Below are 14,154 nucleotides of genomic sequence, written 5' to 3' on the forward strand. Positions count from 1 at the left end.
ACAAGAAATATTTTTTGATGGCTGAATGAATGAATGAGCCAGGATCGACTTGGAAACACATCGGGGCTCCCTCTTGCTATTCACAGACCTCTGGGGCTATCTAAGCCCAAAGAGGACACCCCTAGGCTTCGGCTCACCCCAGGGGCATACCCGCGCTCATAAACACGCATGTCCATACACACACACAAACACACACCCCGAGGGAAACTTCCAGGCCAGAGGCAGAGCCATGATGCAGACTCAAGCTCCAGGTCAACACTCCAGCCTCCAGGGAAGGGGGCAGCAGGAGGCACCGAGCCCCCCCGCCTGCTGGCAGGGCTCACTCTCGGAAGCTGTCGGCCAGCTGGTGGCAATCCAGCTCCCCCTTCGGCTCCAGGCCCCCCGGAAGCTTCACTCCCGTCTTCCGGTCCACACACCAGCACTTGCCGCGCTGACCATCCAGGGCCGGGTGGCACTACCAAGACAGAGGCGTGAGAGGTCACTTCCCAGGCAGCCAGCCCCAGTCCCAGCCCATCCCCCACATCAGACAGTTGCTCCAAGACAGCCTCTGAGGGTGGTGGCCTTCTTGAGCATGGGTCCTCTGAACTCACTGGAGTAGAGTGATGTTGGCCAAGAATGACAGAGAGCTTTAGAAGGCGAGGCCCTGAGGAAGTTCTATAGCCTCCCTGGAGGGGAGACGGGATCCATGGAATTTAAAGGTGCAGTTGGGGAGTGTCCATCGTGGCTCAGTGGTAACGAACCCCAACTAGTGTCCATGAGGACGCAGGTTCGATCCCTGCTTCACTCAGGGGGTTAAGGATCCAGCACTGCTGTGAGCTGTGGTGTAGGCCAGCAGCTACAGCTCCGATTCCACCCCTAGCCTGGGAACTTCCATATGCTGTGGATACAGCCCTAAGAAGCAAAAAATAAAAATAAAGGTGCAGTTGGATTTGAAAGGTTGGAGAAGGTTTTTAGTTTGTGTTCTGACTGTGTTTTAGTTTGTGTTCTGTTGGTGTTATGACGTGAAGAAGAGGATTAGGCGTTCCCGTCATGGCGTAGTGGAAACGAATCTGACTAGGACCCATGAGGTTGCAGGTTCGATCCCCGGCCTTGCTCAGTGGGTTAAGGATCCGGCATTGCCGTGAGCTGTGATGTAGGTCACAGACGCGGCTCAGATCTAGTGTTGCTGCGGCTGTGGTGTAGGCTGGCAGGTGCAGCTCCAATTAGACCCCTAGCCTGGGAACCTCCATATGCCACAGGAGCAGCCCTCAAAAAGACAAAAAAAAAAAAAAAAAAAGAACAGGATTATGGGAGTTCCCACTGTAGCATGAGGGGTTAGGAATCTAATTGCAATGGGTAGTGTCGCTGCAGAGATGCAGGTTCAAACCCCAGCCCAGTGCAGTGGGTTAAAGGATCTAGCATTGCCACAGCATTTTCCATATGCCTCCAATGCGGCCATTAAAAAAAAAAAAAAAAAAAAGGAAGAAGAATAGGATTATGGTTAAAAGCAGACTCCATATTGAAGTTGGGGTAGAATCAGGATAAGAGCTGCAGTCGAATTGGAAATTATGACTAACATTTGAGTGGGGTAAGGCTTTTGAGCCCAGGTCAGAAATGGAATTGGGCCAGAGTAGGGGTCAAGGTCAGAACAACTAAAGCAGGTACACTCAGTGGATTAAGGATCTGATGTGGCTGTGGGCTGTGGTGTAGGTCGCAGACACGACTCAGACCCCGTGTTGCTGTGGCTGTGGTGTAGGCCGGCAGCTGCAGCTCTGATTTGACCCCTAGCCTGGGAACCTCCATATGCCCTGGGTGCAGCCCTAAACAAGCAAAAATTTAAAAAAAAAATTTTTTTAAATAAAGCAGGAGCACTAAAGTTTGGGTTGGGATTAGACAGGGGAAAAAGGAGGATAGAGGGGAAAGTTGTACTTCGGACTCAGGATTAGAGTCGGAGTGATGCTTGTCTCAAGGGTCAGAACTGGGCTTTGGATAAAGGGTCAACTGTCAGAATTTTCAGTGGAATGGGAAAGAGGTGTTCCCACTGTGGCTCAGGGGGCTAAAAACCCAACACGGTGTCTGTGAGGATATGGGTTCGATCCCTGGCCTCGCTCAGTGGGTTAAGGATCCAGCATTGCTGTGAGCTGTGGTGTAGGTCACAGGCATGGTTCGGATCCAGAGCTGCCATGGTGAGCTTCCATGTGCCACGGCTGGGGCCGTAAAAATAAACAGGGAGAAGGAAACACACAGTGCAAGACAAAGAGTGAACCCTAACATAAACTATGAGCTTCAGTTAATAACTAATAATCCAGTTTAGTTCCTCAATTGTAGCAAGTGTACCAAACGCATGCAAGATGCTAAGAGGACAGCCGGGGGGTGGAGAGTAGATGGGAGCTCTGTACGTCCTGCTCAATCTTCCTGTAAACCTAAAACTGCTCTAAAAAAATAAAGTCTATTAATTTTTTTTTGTCTTTTCTGCCTTTTTAGGACCACACAGGCTGCATATGGAGGTACCCAGGCTAGGGGTTGAATCGGAGCTACAGCTGCCAGCCTACAGCCACAGCAACATGGGATCCAAGCCACATCTTCGACCTACACCACAGCTCACGGCAATGCCAGATCCTTAACCCACTGAGGGAGGCCAGGGATCGAACCTGCAACCTCATGGCTCCTAGTCGGATTTGTTTCCACTGCACCATGACAGGAATGCCACAGTCTATTAATTTTTTTATTTGGGAGAAAAGTTTTTAAATTGGGACAAAGATGGAGTTTCCATCACGGCTCAGCAGTTAACAAACCCGACTCGCATCCCTGAGGACTTGGTGGGTTAAGGATCCCATGTCGCCATGAGCTGTGGTGTAGGTCGAAGACGTGGCTCGGATTCCGTGTTGCTGTGGCTGTGGTGTAGGCCGGCAGCTACAGCTGGGATTCAACCCCTAGCCTGGGAACCTCCATATGCTGTGGGTGTGGTCCTTAAAAAAAAAAAAAATGGGACAAGGACAAAAATGGGTATGGGGACAAAGGCTGGAGATGGGGGTGGCGCTGGTTTGAGGGGGACCCTTCTGGCCCTCCACCACTGCACACCCCCTCATAACCCCCTCCTGCCACCCTGGGGTGTGCAGACTTGGGGGCAGCCTTTTTCCTCCTAGGACTGGCCCAGCGGCGGTCCACCAGGCAGTCTTGTCTGTAGAGTACAGAGGAGGAGAATGGGTGCCTACGCCCACCCAAGCAGGAGGAGACCCAGGCCACACCCAGCACAAGGCACCCCAGTGCCCCAACCCGATAGCCACCCTTCCAGGTGAGCTCAACCCTGACAGGCCAGAGATGGGGCTGGGGCGGGCCGACCCTGCTGAACAGCCCGGCTTCCTGGGGGCTTGTCAGAGGAAGCCGTGATCCAAGGGGCTGAGGAGGAACGGAGGTTTCTGCATTCATGGCTTCTCTCCTTCCTCTGTTCCACCCAAAGCTTTAGCGGTCACATCTGGCTTCACCCCCAGCCTGGCTGAACCCCAGATGGTACAGCTCCTCAGCTTACAGGAAGGGGCAGGCTGAGTTTTCTCTTCAATTTCTCAAGACCTGGACCAACCCCCACCCCACCCCCCCAAGATTCCCGGATGACACCTCCAACACCTGGGGACAAAGGAGAAGCCTGAACAGGAACAGGAGAAGGTGAGTGACAGAGGGCCAGCAGGCAGAGGTTGGCAGGAGGGCTAGGCCTCAGTCGCAGATGGTGACTACAGAGGCAATGAAATCGCCCTGGATGGGGAGGCAGGAAAACTGGCCTGGTTTTAACCTTTTTTTTTTTTTTTTTTTTTTTGTCTTTTTGCCGTTTCTTGGGCTGCTCCCGCAGCATATGGAGGTTCCCAGGCTAGGGGTTGAATTGGAGCTGTAGCCGCCAGCCAACACCACAGCCACAGCAATGCAGGATCCAAGCCGTGTCTGCGACCTACACCACAGCTCACGGCAATGCCGGATCCTTAACCCACTGAGCAAGGCCAGGGATCGAACCCACAACCTCACAGTTCCTAGTCGGATTCGTTAACCACTGAGCCACGACGGGAACTCCTGCCTTTAACTTTTAACTTACTCTGCCCTTGGGCCCGGATGCTACCCCTGCCTCAGTCTCCTCATCTGCCGAATGGGTGAATGGGCAAAATGCGCTGAGGTCCTGAGGCTGGGGAGGGTGGAGGGAGAGTCTAGAGGGTTAGGCTGCATCGGGGAGCCTCTCCCTTCCTGAGACTTCCATTGTGGAGGTCCGGAGCGGGAGCTGAGGCCAGGGCCGAGGCAGTGGGGCTGGGGGAGGGGGTGGAGACCCACCTGCTTGGGGTGGAAGTTGCCGTTGCGGTCGCAGTTAGGGATGGGGATGATGTAGAGGTCCTCATGGGTGCGTCTCTGCGAGGCGGCCAGCCGCTCCAGGGCCCGGTGCAGCTCACTCTGGCAGGAGCCCTGGGGCTGGAGGACAGGGAGGAAGAAACAGCTCAGCAGAAGGGAAAGAGGCAGGCGGATCGGGGCTGGGGAGTCCCACCAGGACTGAAGGCTCTGAAGCGGGGCGTGAGGCCTGGAGGCTGAGCCAGGCTCAAGAAGGTAAGAGGAGGGGCTCAGGTTCAGGGGACACCAGTGGGCAGAACAGAGGGCCATCGAAGACAGGATCTTGAGCCAAAGAGCTTCTAAAAAGGAAGGGGTGTTCCCATCGTGGTTCAGCAGGAAAGAGCCCGACTAGTATCATGAGGGCGTGGGTTCCATCCCTGGCCTCACTCAGTGGGTTAAGGATCCAGCGTTGCCGTGAGCTGTGGTGTAGGTCACAGATGCAGCTCGGATCCTGTGTTGCTGTGGCTGTGCCATAAGCCAGCAGCTATAGCTCCGATTCGACCCCTAGCCTGGGAACTTCCATATGCCATGGGTGCGGCCCTAAAAAGCAAAAAATAAAATAAAATAAATAAAAATACAAAGGAGGAGGTATGGCAGTTCCCTTTGTGGTGCAGTGGGTTAAGTATCCAGCCTTGTCACTCCAGTGGTCCAGGACTGCTACTGTGGTGCAGGTTCGATCCCTGGCCTGGGAACTTCCACAGGCCATCAGCTCAGCCAAAGAAAAAACGGGGGGGAATGAAGGGAAGGGACCCTGTGGGGAAAAGGAATCTATGAAGAAGGACAGGAAGGGGATGATCTCTAAGCAGGAGGGATGGATGAAATCATGCAGTTAACAACTTGTAAGACCCAGGCACGGATCCATCAGAACCGCCCATCAGAAGGGACATTAGCCAGACCCTGGAGCAGGATCCCCAGGCTCCCTGCTAGAGCCAGCACGAACCCTTTCATGACTGAGACGCTCTGGGGTGGGGAATCCATGGGAAGAGCCAGAGAACATCAGGAAGCTTGGGGCGACCGCTATTTACCAGCCAAGACAGAAGTGTCTCAGTATTTCACAATGACCTCAGCTGTCCCCATGTCTAGAGCTGCTGAGCCGGAAAGGAATTTCAAGGACAGGAGTGAGGACTTTCTGGGTCCCGATGATGCATACTGGGGGCATCTGACACAGAGCAGCCATCCAGAGAGAGAACACGGTCCGGATCTGGCGGTGCGGGGGGAGGGCGGGGGGGTGAGGGTGGGGGTGGGGGGCGCGTGCACCTATGCACATGCGCTTTTGGTCAGGTCCTCACCACAGGCCGGGCTTCCTCCCGAGGCGCCCCGATGACCTTCATCTTGCCCCCACTGGTGCTCCGGTCTCGGATCTTGGCCAAGTGCTTCTGCAGGCACCTGCGGTCTTGGGGGCTGCAGGGGCTGAAGCTGTTGTTGGGGTGGTCACCCTCGTCCTTGTCTGCAGTCAGAACCGAGATGGGTTGAGGTCAGTCCCGGGAGGGGATGTGCGGCACCCCAGCCCAGCCTCCCACCTGCTCCCCACTTCCGGGGGATTCTCCAGCCCTGCCCTGGGGATGAGCAGGGTGAATGGAACTGGGAAGAAATGAGAGCAGCACCCCGGCTTCCTTCCCACTCCCCTGGATCCTCTTGAATATTCCTCTTGAAGTCCTCCATCTGTCCCTCACCCCACCCCGTCCGGCCCTCAGATGAGTCACTGGCTGCAGCTGCCCAGACAGCACGAGGGTCCCTTGGGCCCTGCAGGGAGGTCTAAGGCAGGCTGGAGGGGACCCCACACCTGATCTTGTCCCCCTTCCATTGGGCTCTTCCTACCATCCCCCTCTCTGTCTGCTCTCTCTTCCTGCCTCCTTTCCTGCTCTCTTCAGTGTCTGGTTGATTCAGCCAAGGGATCCCCAGGGCTGCTGGCTCTGCTGACCCTCTTCCAAACAGCCAGAATCAAAGTTTCCATGAGTGATGAGAAATCTGGTCCAAAAGCCCGCTCCATCAGTTGCACAGGACAGACGTGGGAGTGGGTGTGTATGCCTGCATGTGAAAGTGTGTGGGTGGGTGGGCGGGTGAGAGACACAGAGACAGAGACAGACAGAGACAGAGACTGCGTGGTTCCAGGACCAAGAAAATATCCTCATGCATCTCAGCACCGCCGCCCCAACGTCTCCCATCCTTAGACCTCAGACGCCATCCAAAGGGCACATCCACTGCCCAGAGCCAGGGCCTCGGGGATCTGGAGAGGGGGTGGTGAGGCTGGACAGCCACCCTCTCCCTGGGCTCTCCAAAGACTCCAGCCAAACCCAAGAAGAACCTCCTCCACGAGTCCCAGGATTGTAACCACTGCTCCTCCATCCAGGCAGCCAAAACCAGAACTCAGGGCTGAGCTGGAGAAAGAGGTCTCGAGGTCTCCCCGCAGATCCGAGCCACCTCTGAAATACTTGGGCTTGGCAGCTCGCTGCCGGCCTGAGTGCAAAGTCCCTGCCAGCATTCCAGATGTTGGCAGAAGGACAGAAGGTTACATCTGGTTTGCGTCGGGATTTTTTTTTTTTCCTGAGGAGTTAGCAGGTTCCTCCATGCGTGGCAGCGGTCCCAGAGCTGCCTCTGGGTCAAATGGTATTTTTCGGCCGAGCCAAAGTTAGTTGGGGGATTAGTTCTCTCTTTATTCTCCTAGTGCTGGGGATGTGGCAGAGGGTGGGGGTGGGGGGGGAAATATGTGGATAAAAGGAAACCAGACAAGGAAGAATGTAGACCCCCAGAAAGTCTTTGTCAAGATTCCGCATCAAAAGTTATTTATAAAATTGAGTCACCAAGGATGGGAAGAGGTTTTGTCACGGGTGCAGGGATGGCTTAGAAAAAAGCCTCGGAGGGAAAGAATATGGAGCAGACAGAGAACGTCCCTCCGTCTGCCTATTTGACATCCCAGGAAGGACCGTCTGGAGGGGACGTCTGTCCCCAAAGATGACATCAAGTTCTCAAAGGTCAACCAAGGAGACGCCACTACAGGAAGACCTCCCAGCTGGTGTTGGTAGCAAAAGAAAAGGCAGGAAAATTTCAGAAGACTAAGATTGTGCAAAGGGGGGCCTAAGAAGGTGGACCCTGAGGAGTCCCCGCTGTGGTGCAGCGGGATCAGCCGGGTCTCTGCAGCGCCAGGATACAGGCTCCATCCCTGGCCCAGCACAGTAGGTTAAAGGCTCCAGCATTGCCACAGCTGCGGTGCAGGTTGAACCTGTGGCTCGGATCTGATCCTTGGCCCAGGAATGCCAGGTATGCCATGAGGTGCCATGGGGTGACCAAAAACGAAAGAAAAGAAGAAGGAGGAGGAGTTCCCATCGCGGCGCACGGGAAATGAATCCGACTAGGAACCATGAGGTTGCAGGTTTGATCCCTGGCCTCGCTCAGTAGGTTAAGGAAACAGCATTGCCGTGAGCTGTGGTGTAGGTCGCAGACACGACTCGAATCCGGTGTTGCTGTGGCTGTGGTGTAGGCCGGTGGCTGCAGCTCTGATTAGACCCCTAGCCTGGGAACCTCCATATGCTGTGGGTATGGCCCTAAAAAGCAAAAAAAAAAAAAAAAAAAAAAAGAAGGACCCTGAGCCCGCAGCCAGGGACCAGAGGGAAGATCTGGGAGCTATAGGCTCTTCCCTGAAGACCTTCCCAAGGAACCTCTTTGGCCAAGAAGGCCCAGGAGGGCCAGGGCCTCAGCACTGCATCCACCTTGCATGGAGCCACAAGTAGGTTGGAACTGGGGATTAGAGATAAAGGACATAGAAGACCTAAAAGAATTAGAGCCAAATCTTGGTGCCACAGAGACTGAGCTGAACTAGGAAGAGAGGGGCCACCATTCTACCTGGACAGGCTGGAAGGACCACAGGGCCTCATTTGCCCTACCTTGAGGGCACTCTTGACCTGGAAAAATTTCGTTGTCTTTCCTTTGAGTTTGCTTTCTCGTCATGGCCATAAGGGAAAGCACAGCTGTACAGAGTGACACTTATTCCTCTCGGTAAGTGGGCAGATGTCCTCAGGTTCCAGGTGAGAGACTGAGGTTTTTTGGGTTTTTTTGGGGGGCACCCCACTCGGCATATGGAGTTCCCAGGCCGGGGATCCAATCTGAGCCACAAGTGGGACCTAAGCTGCAGTTGCAGCAACCCTGGATCCTTAACCCACCGTGGGGAGGCTGGGTATTGAACCTGCATCCCAAGACACTGCTGATCCCGTTTTGCCCCAGCGGGAACTCCGGTGTGTGTGTGTGTGGCAGGGGTTCTGACGCAGGGAGCTGCTTCAGGAGGGAGGGAGCTCCCTGCCCATCAGAGTGGCAGAGACCTCAAGAACCCAGAAGGATCTGCAGCAGCAGCAGCATATCGACTCCTTTCCACTGTTGTGTTTCTATGAGTCCAAGTTCCCAAAGGACAAACCCTCGGGAATTGTGAAAGGGAATGCTTATCCCTTAACTTAGGGGGGAGCATCAAGGCAGACGACTGGGTCCAATCAGTCACCGGAACCTGGGGCCGCAGGGGGCGGAGGTCGGGCCTGGAAGCACAGCTCGCATTCCTATGTTGGCAGGGCTCCCATCCCACGGCAGGGAGGTGATCTGGGGAAAGCTAAGCAGACAGCCTGCCCCGGCCTCCCTCTCCTTGGTTCTCCCACAGCCCAGCACTTATCCCCAGCTCGCGTCAAAGCTTTGAGTAGAACACACGGCACGGGAGGTGTGTCCCTAGCTGCCAGCTCAGACACAGGCTGGGACTCCAGAATCACAAACGTACACAGACCATCACGTGTCCAGACACACACTGGGCCACGCGTGCACACCCACTGTGCACCCCGGCTGTTGACTTTCCACTTAATCTGTAACTTTTCCTTGGCCAGCCTGTTTAATAGGCCCCACCCCGGGGCTCCACCCCCAGACACTAGGTTTGAGAGGGTGAGGGTCGTGGCCTTGAGTGGCCACAAAAAATTCCCCTTTCAGTAGTCCCCAGAACTGGCTAACTCCTTCCTACATCCCTGCTCAGGCAGGAGGTCCCGCCGCCTGGCGCTGCTGCCCACCCAAGGGGTGCCTTCTGGGAAAACCACAATCCAGGTGGGCATCCCCTCTAAATGGGAGGCGGAGTCAGACCTGCAGCCCCACCCCTCACAGGTTGGACCTCCTGACCTCTGAAAGGTTGGTTTGGGAGGCGGGGCTTCCAGGATAGGCCAGGTGACCTCTGGGCCCCCCCCACCCCCGGAACAAGGCCAAGGACATCCAGCCACAGAGGAACAAGGGCGGGCACCCGGAGTAAGAAGAGGCTTCCCAGCTTTGGCACTCATGGCTGCAAAGTTCATGGTCAAAACTAGAAGATTTCGTCTTTGTTGCTGCCCTATTTCATCCCCATGATTCCTCCTCAACTCCAGCCCCTACCTCTTCTCAAGTTACCCAGGGTGAGGCTAAGGTTGGCATGTCCAGTCATCCAGACTGAATGTGGAGGGCGGCCCACCTGCCCTGCAAGAAAGGCCATTTCCTTCATCCCTTGGACTCTGGCTGGAGAACCTAAGACCATCCATGCTGGGTGCCCATGCAGGCCCTTCCTTTGAGGTCTGGTTCAAGGAGTAGCCCCCTCATGCTTGTGCCATGCTGCTGGCCTCAGGCAAAAGAAGGGGAGTTCCCACTATGGCTCGGTGGGTTACAAACCCAACTGGTATCCGTGAGAATGTGGGTTCGATCCCTGGCCTCGCTCAGTGGGTTAAGGATCCGATGTTGCTGTGAGCTGCGCTGTAGGTCGAAGATGTGCTGGGATCTGCATGGCTGTGGCTGTGGTGTAGGCTGGCAGCTCCAGCTCTGATTCGAACCCTAGCCCGGGAACTTCCATATGCCACAGGTGTGGCCTTAAAAAGAAGAAAGAAAAAAAAAAGAGACAAAGGGTCAGGGAGGGACAGCTGGCCTGTCCTTTCCATGTTTATAGCAGCCAGAGTTACCAACATCCGCCTACCCCCCTCCACTCCTCTGCATGCCCCCCGCCCCCGCTTTGCTCACTTGCTCTACTGTTCCCCCAAAGTCCCAGCATCGGCGGAGAAATTAAGCTTCCACTTAACTCCGTTGAGTTTCCTCTTCATCGTCACCTCATCATTGCTCTAATACTAAGCACTTACTCCGTGTGACGCCCCAACCCTGCGAGGTGGATCCCTCTATCACCCCCTTTTTTACAGATGAGGAAATGAAGTGGTCTGGCTGGAGGGGAGGGGAAGGGACTTATCTCTAGAACTCTCATGTCTTTAAATGGAAAGATGCCTGACATCCGAGGCACCGATAATTCTGGCTTTGCCAAAACTAAAGAAAAAATGTTAAGCAGCCTGACTCCTCCTTCCCCCCATCCCCCAAGGCACAGAATTTCTGGGAAGGCCCTGTTCCCATGACATGACTGGATTCCCAGTACCAAAGGAGGGGGGACAATATTTGCTGTGTTGACTAAAAATTAACCCCGTCTGCATGTTCCCTAACCCCGTCCCAGAGGGACCCGAGCACAGATTGCGACCGCCCCAGTCCAAACGCTGCCCTCCTCGCTGTCCACTCCCCCAGATTCCATGAGTCGAGGGTCAGGACACGGATGCCAGATCGGAGACATCTGACACACGTGTCCCACCCCATCCCCACCTCTGGTGGCCTGAGGGGTATTAATCCACAACTTTTTCTGGCTCCAAAGGCTGGGGCAGGGGGTCATGGGGGAGGGGAAAGCCTGGAGGTAGATGGGGGAGTCCTGCTCCTAGAGCAAAGAGGAGGCAGCTGGACCACAGCAGGGCCAAGGGAGGGGACCTGCCAAGTGACAGGCCTTCCCCGTCACCTGCTGAAGCTCGGCCCCAAGAAGAAAAGGTGGGAAGAAGCGCCTGACTGATCCCTTTTTGCCAAACTACGCCCCAGGAAAGAAGGCTCAAGCCTTGCTGTGTAGGAGGGAGAGTGGCCTATTGACAGTGGAAGGTTCAAGAGGACGGTGGGGAGAGAGAGACCAAGCCCTGGCCACCTGGTCTCACCAGAGCCCCTGCAGGGCTGCTCCACAACGCTAGGGGGTGACTTTGACACGGTGCAGTGTGGCCCAGGCCATGGCAGACAGCAGACAGTACTTCTGGGGTGACTGGGAGACAAGAGGGCATGGCCACAGCCCTGGGGAATCTAGTTTCTCCAAGGTCCCCCAGACCCCCCTTCCCCTCTTCTGATATCTGCCTGCACTGCGAGGGTGGGGGCCCAGGCAAAGAGAGAAGGGGCCCCATAACCCAAAGGGGACCTAAAGCCACCTGTGAGGCTAGTGTGCACGATGTCCACAGGACAATCACAAACCATCCATGCCATGCCCCCTCCCCTCAAAACTCCTAGGGGGACAGAGCTTTTTTCCACCACAGGATAGGGTGTTCCCACCCAGTCAGGGAAGAAAGGTTTCCCGAGACCCTCTGAGAGCTCTTCTGCCCCATGTTCAAGTTAGTGAGAGAGGAGGAGCCCACACCGGCCATCCTGATCAGGTGCCAGATGCCCGTTGGCTGGTGGAGGATGGAGACACAAAGGGAAAGTGGACCCGTGGCACCCGGAGCCCAAGGGCTCAGTCAGCCCTCACTTCCAGGCTGGTCTGGTATCAGAAACCCCCCTCTCCCATTGGCCCTGGCACCTCTGCCCCAGGATCAGTGACTCCCCCCACACACACTCCCGGACAACCCCCCCCCCAATGCACCAGCTTCCCAGATGTGCTGGGTGCCAGGCTGGCACTTCTCCTAGAACGTTTTCTGCTGACCCATCTCTCACTGCCCAGGGGCAGGAAGGGCAGAGAGGCCCAAGGCCCAGACCCCTGGGGTCCACCTCCTTCCTGTTTTCCCTGCATCCTGCTCTCCTCTGGCTCACAAGCTGCAGAGGATTGAGGAAGTGGAGCCGTCGGGGACCCGGGGCAGGAAGCTTGGGGCCGGAGTCCCAGCATCCGGACTGCAACAATGGGGGCTTCAAGCACCAGGAAAACAGACAGACACAGACAGAGGCACAGGGAAAGCACGACAGAGTCAGCGAGGCAACAAGAAACAGAGGCAGAGGTAGAGAAGGGCAGACAGAGAGATTCCAAAAGGAACAGAGCAAAGACAGGAACAAAGAAAGAGAAACGGGGACAGAGCCAGGAGGGGAAAACGCAACAGAAAGAGACCGATTAGGGCCCCAAACGGAAAAGGACCAAGATAGGGAACGATACTGATAACACGCAGGAGATGCTGAGGAGAGGAGAATTCGAGAACGTTACCAGTGAAACTAGAGGTTGAGAGACCAGCGGGAAAGAACAAAAGAATTCGAGAAAGAAGGAAAGAGACTGAAAAGAATTATAAGGGGAAACTGAAAGTCTGAGAAAGGGAAAAAGAGAAAAGTCTGAGTTTAGGGCAAAGGACCTTCTAAATCTCTTCCCCCCACCCCCCCGCGCCCAGCTCCCTGTCCCCTTAGGTTTCTGCAGCTCCAGGCTGGGAGCCAAGACTGGCTTCTCTTCTGCCACCTCGGTGGCACCCACCAGGAGAAAGGCACCAAGGCAGGAGGAGGTGCCCAGGTCTGGCGGAGAAACCCCTGTGTCCCACTACTCCCCAAAGAGCTAGGTGAGCTGGCCTGGGGCTTTGGGGGCAGGGCCATTCTGATGTCCCCTCGCCACCAAAGCCCCTCTAATTTGCATGTCCCCCTCCACCCCACCTCAATGTCAAAAGTCCAAGGCCTGGATTCTTAGACACCCCCCCACCCCCCGGGTTTCACCTGTGTTCAGGGTGAGTGGAGGTCCCTGGATCAGGAACAGAAAGCCCCCACTGCCACCGTCCCCATCCTCCAGGTATCTGGCTCTAGACTGCTCGCTTGCAGGCTGTGGGCTGGACCTGGTCATTTAATTCTCCACTCTTGGCACCAGCAGCCAGGACTACCATTGAGATATCCCTCTTCCCAAAGAGGCACCCTTGACATGGAGGGATGGGACAGAGTCCCCGTTAACGGTGGCAACAGGCTGCTTGGGACTTGATAGCAGTTTCCTTGGCTGACCCTGTCCCATGCCAGTTGGGCCCTGCCACGTTCCTGCCTTCTGGTCAACTCATAGGGGACTGTCAAGAGCCGTCCAGGCCAGCCCGAATGGGGAAGGGGCTTCTGAGAGGGGAGGACCCCAGGGAGGGCGTGCAAGGGCAGGGGCAGCTTACCAGAGGGCTGCAGGCTTTCCTGGATGGCCTCGATCTCTGCCAGCTCCATGCACAGGCCTTGCCCGTGCATCAGCGTGTGCAGGGGCTTCTCCACGCCCCGGGGCGGGTAGCACCGCAGGCCAGAGCCACAGCGGGGTGTATACACCCCGCAGGGCATCCCTTTGCCCAGGGCGCAAGTGGCGCAACAGCCGCAGCCCGGCTCTCGCACCAGCTCCTCGCAGCCCACGGGGGGGCGGCAGCGCGCCAGCTTCTCTTCGGAGCAGGGCGGGCAGTGGATGGCTTCGTCGCCCAGGCTCGGCCGGGGCCCGGAGGCCAACAGCAGCAGCGCGGCCACGAGGCACAGGGGCAGCATGACCGGGCGAGGACGGGACGCCGGCTGGCAGCAGGGGTCGCACGGCGACAGAGCCCGGCGCGCCTGGAGGGACCCGACCCGGAGGGCGCGGGGACACGGGGCTGGCCCGGCTGGCGGACAAGGATGGAGCCGAGGAAGTTAGCAAGCGGGCCGGAAGGGAGCGAGCCTGGCCGCGGGGGCGCTGCGCCGCATCCTCGGCCCGGCCCAGGCGGCGGGCGGTGGGGGGTGCAGGGGGCTGAGCGGCTGCCTGGGACCAGCTCCCCCGGACTTTATACCAGCCCCTGGCCACACCCCCAGCGCCTTCCCAGAGGTGGG

General features: G+C 56.5%; 1 protein-coding gene across 1 annotated transcript; it reads right to left on the reverse strand.

Moving 5' to 3' along the window:
• On the reverse strand, positions 320–13,839 carry IGFBP4 (insulin like growth factor binding protein 4). The gene is given in 4 exon segments (NM_001123129.1): positions 320–454; positions 4,291–4,425; positions 5,631–5,788; positions 13,488–13,839. Coding segments are annotated over 4 exon segments (780 nt in total).

Source organism: Sus scrofa, chromosome 12, assembly GCF_000003025.6.
Source record: "Sus scrofa isolate TJ Tabasco breed Duroc chromosome 12, Sscrofa11.1, whole genome shotgun sequence".
In the NCBI taxonomy this organism is placed as follows: domain Eukaryota; kingdom Metazoa; phylum Chordata; class Mammalia; order Artiodactyla; family Suidae; genus Sus; species Sus scrofa.